The sequence below is a fragment of the Manis pentadactyla genome, chromosome X (genome assembly GCF_030020395.1).
Source record: "Manis pentadactyla isolate mManPen7 chromosome X, mManPen7.hap1, whole genome shotgun sequence".
Taxonomy (NCBI): Eukaryota; Metazoa; Chordata; class Mammalia; order Pholidota; family Manidae; genus Manis; species Manis pentadactyla.
The window spans coordinates 31234445-31238269 of record NC_080038.1 but is presented as its reverse complement, the minus strand read 5'-3'; the positions used below and the strand labels follow the sequence as shown (position 1 = coordinate 31238269).

Here is a 3825-nt window from a genome sequence, read left to right as displayed (position 1 = left end):
CTGCAAGGATAGCGCAATTAAAGAAAATCTACCAACAAAGTTAATTTGCTAAAATTATCTAAATGAGAAAAGATATATGGTCAAGTGAGTATGTGTCAATGTATCATTGAATGATACCCAGCTATCATCATGATTTTTTCAAATCTTGGCAAACAATTTCCGCAAATGTTCCTACCAGATAGAAAAATATATGTACAGTATAAGATGAAAAGTCTAGAATAATTTACATTAAGCTCAGAATTTTTTTAATGTCATCTTTTATCACCACTGCTAATCAACATTATTCTAAAGGTTCTAGCCACTGCAGTAAGATGAGAGAAAAAAATAACAATATTAAGGGGAAAATGGACAGTAAAACTTGGAAAGTACAAAATAAAATATTATTTATAGAGGATATGATTACCTATATAGCCAATCCAAGAAAATCAAGTGACAATTAAAACTAAAGAGAGAATTCAACAGTGCCTAAAACAAGATAAACCCAATAAAAAAAGAAAAAGATTATAACTACCCTGTCTAGCAAGAATGAGATGGATAAAAGAAATTCATGCTATCAGCACTTAGTATCAACTGCACGTGAGACTGAACACAGGACTATGAAATTAGGAACGGAGACATTTGGTTGGAGTTAAAAGAAGCTGAAAACTACGAACTTTGAGGTTTCCTCAAGTCATCTTCGCCAAGCAAAGTCTCCCGTCCTCTGTCCAATCAAGGGAAACCTGCTATTCCTCTTTAAGAAAAACATCTTTAGGACGGCCTCCAGGGGTGACTTCCGGTTTCTGTCATTTTGGTTCCGGTTCACGCCCGAGCCCGTGAAGACGGGAGTTCCGACAGAGGCTGTTTCGCTGGGGGTTCTAGCCCGTGACGGGAGCTCCGTTAGAGGCTGTTTCGCTGCCGGTTCTTCCAAACGGAGTGGAGGAGTTTTTCGAGCTTGAGACCTGCCTTTCTGTCTTGTGGGAGCCTTGATGTCCTTCTGCAACTTCATGTAAGGGAGACTTGCGGTTTCTGACTGGGCTGCAGAGGTCGCGTGCCTGGTGTTTTCCACCCTCTCTCCAGGCGGCATCCCACAAGGCCTTGCTAACTGCGGCGTGATAATGGCAGAGGCAGGACCTCAGAATGACGCCAACCAGCACGTTGTGACTTTTGAAGATGTGTGCGTATACTTCTCCCCAGAGGAATGGGAGCTACTTGATGTTGCTCAGAAACGCCTGTACTATGCTGTGATGCGGGAGACCTTTGAACTGGTGGCCTCACAGGGACTTGCAGTTTCCAGATACCACCTAATTCCCAGGGCTGAGCCACCGAGAGTCCACCAAGCTCCTGGCATGGTAGACATAGCTCCAACCGTGGCAGAGATAATCCAGGAGAGCCCTCGCCCTGGTGGTTGTCGTAAAGTGGAGGATAAAGATGCATCTTCTGAGCAAGGTGTTTCTGTGAGAGTGTCACAGGTGAGAACTCTCAAGGCGGGTTCTTCCTTCCAAAAGAGCCACCCATGTGACCCACTCTCGAAGGACATCTTCCATCTGACCGGGCAGCAGGGAACATGCCCTGAGCAGCAACCATACCCACGTAAGTCACGTGGGAGAACCTTCTGGGTCACTGAAAACCTTGTCCAGAGCCGGAGGCAGCAGAACGGAGAGACATTATATCGAACGGAAAAGGGCCAGGCCTCCTCCGTGAAGAGCGGCCAAAGCCACATGTCAAAGAAGGCCTGCACTCGCCAGGAGGATGCGGAGGACTTGGCCAGCTCTGGACTTGTCCCGCACCGCGCCGCTCACAATGGTAAGAAGCCACGCAGGAGCACTGAGTGTGATGAGGCCTTTCACACTGCACAAGGGGATTACAAGTGCAGTCAGTGTGGGGAAGCTTTCAGCGACAAGGACGAATGTGTTCAGCACCAGAAAGTACACACAGAAGAAAAGTCTTGTAAGTGCAGTGAATGTGGGGAATTATTTAGCCACAGCTCCGACTTTTTGTTACATGAGAAAACCCACAGCAAACCAACACCTTCTGAGTCCAATAACCATGGGGAATGTTTTAGCTTTGACTCCAGCCCCAGAATACAGCAGGCCTCTCACATGGGATTAAGGCCTAATGAGTGTGCTGAATATGGGAGATCTTTTAGCACAAAATACAGCCTTGTTCAGCACCAGACAAGTCATACCGGAGCCAAACCTTATGAGTGCAGTGAATGTGGGAAAGCTTTTGGCCGCAGGAGTACACTGACTCGGCACCAGGAAATTCACAGTGGAGAAAGGCCTTTCGTGTGCAGCAGCTGTGGGAGGGCCTTTCTCCGTAATAGTGCTCTTACTCAGCACAAGAAAACCCACACTGGAGAAAAGCCTTATCGGTGTGATGAATGCGGGAAAACCTTTAGCCACAGTTCCTCTGTGAAAGAACACAAGAGAACTCACAGTGGAATAAGGCCTTATGAGTGTAGTGAATGCGGGAAAACCTTTCGCCACAGTTCCTCCATGAAGGAACACAGGAGAACTCACAGTGGAATAAGGCCTTATGAGTGTAGTGAATGCGGGAAAACCTTTAACCGCAGTTCCTCCATGAAAGAACACAGGAGAACTCACAGTGGAACAAGGCCTTATGAGTGTAGTGATTGCGGGAAAACCTTTAGCTGCAGTTCCTCCATGAGAGTACATAAGAGAATTCACAGTGGAGTAAGGCCTTATGAGTGTAGTGAATGCGGGAAAGCCTTTAGCTGCAGTTCCTCCATGAAAGTACATAAGAGAACTCACAGTGGAGTAAGGCCTTATGAGTGTAGTGAATGCGGGAAAGCCTTTATCTGCAGTTCCTCCCTGAAAGTACACAAGAGAACTCACAGTGGAACAAGGCCTTATGAGTGTAGTGATTGCGGGAAAACCTTTAGCCAGAGTTCCTCCCTGAAAGTACATAAGAGAACTCACAGGGGAGTAAGGCCTTATGAGTGTAGTGAATGCGGGAAAACCTTTAGCCGCAGTTTCTCCATGAAAATACATAAGAGAATTCACCGTGGAATAAGGCCTTATGAGTGTAGTGAATGCGGGAAAACCTTTAACCGCAGTTGCTCCATGAAAGTGCACAAGAGAATTCACAGTGGAATAAGGCCTTATGAGTGTAATGAATGTGGGAACACCTACATCACTAAGAGCAACCTTACTAAACACAAGGAAGTTCACAGCACAGCAAGGCCTATGGGTAATGTGAATGAGGGAAACACTTTGGTGGCAACTCCAGCTTCAGTGGACACCAGAGACATAACACCGGAGCAAGACCGTACGTGTTTAGGAAATGTGGGAGAGCGTACAGAAGATGCTCCCATCTTCCTTGACCTGTGAAAGTTCACACAGAAGTTCTACAGACCTGTTCATCTCCTGGGTCTGAAGTCAGTGTGAGCAAGTAAGCTAAATGTTTTTTGTATTCCCCTTCCCCCCTGGGCTGTTGACCTCATGGCCATCACTGCCCAGGCAGGAACCCCAGGGCAGAGAAGAGATATGTTGCAGTCTTGATTGGGTCTTGGGACCCAGCCAGTGTTTGGGTAGACGTGGTAATAATTGTTCTCCAGTTTTTGCTGCCACTGAAGCAGCAAATGGATGACCCTACCAAGATATGGGAAGTTGGAGATGGTTGAGTCAATGTAGGGTTGGTTGATTCCAAGAGAAAAGGGAGAACCAGATTTTTGTTTGGAACCAATTTATTTCTTAACAGCTTTAGTGGTGCATAATTGTAATACCATAACCTGCACATATTTAAATTGTACAATTTGATCAGTTTTGTCATATGTATGCACCTGTATGTGGTACCAGCAGCACAATTAAGATAATGAACATTATC

General features: G+C 45.9%; 1 protein-coding gene across 1 annotated transcript; it reads left to right on the top strand.

Annotated features, from left to right (window-relative positions):
* The first annotated feature begins 1094 nt into the window (after positions 1-1094).
* LOC130681773 (zinc finger protein ZFP2-like) lies at positions 1095-3329 on the top strand. The gene has a single exon (XM_057495344.1). The coding sequence runs from the start codon at positions 1095-1097 to the stop codon at positions 3327-3329; it is 2235 nt and encodes a 744-aa protein (XP_057351327.1).
* The last annotated feature ends 496 nt before the right edge of the window (positions 3330-3825 follow it).

Bases quoted from the DNA above. Each gene is read 5' to 3' on its own strand.
- LOC130681773 (XM_057495344.1), top strand. From the start codon at position 1,095: ATGGCAGAGGCAGGACCTCAGAATGACGCCAACCAGCACGTTGTGACT.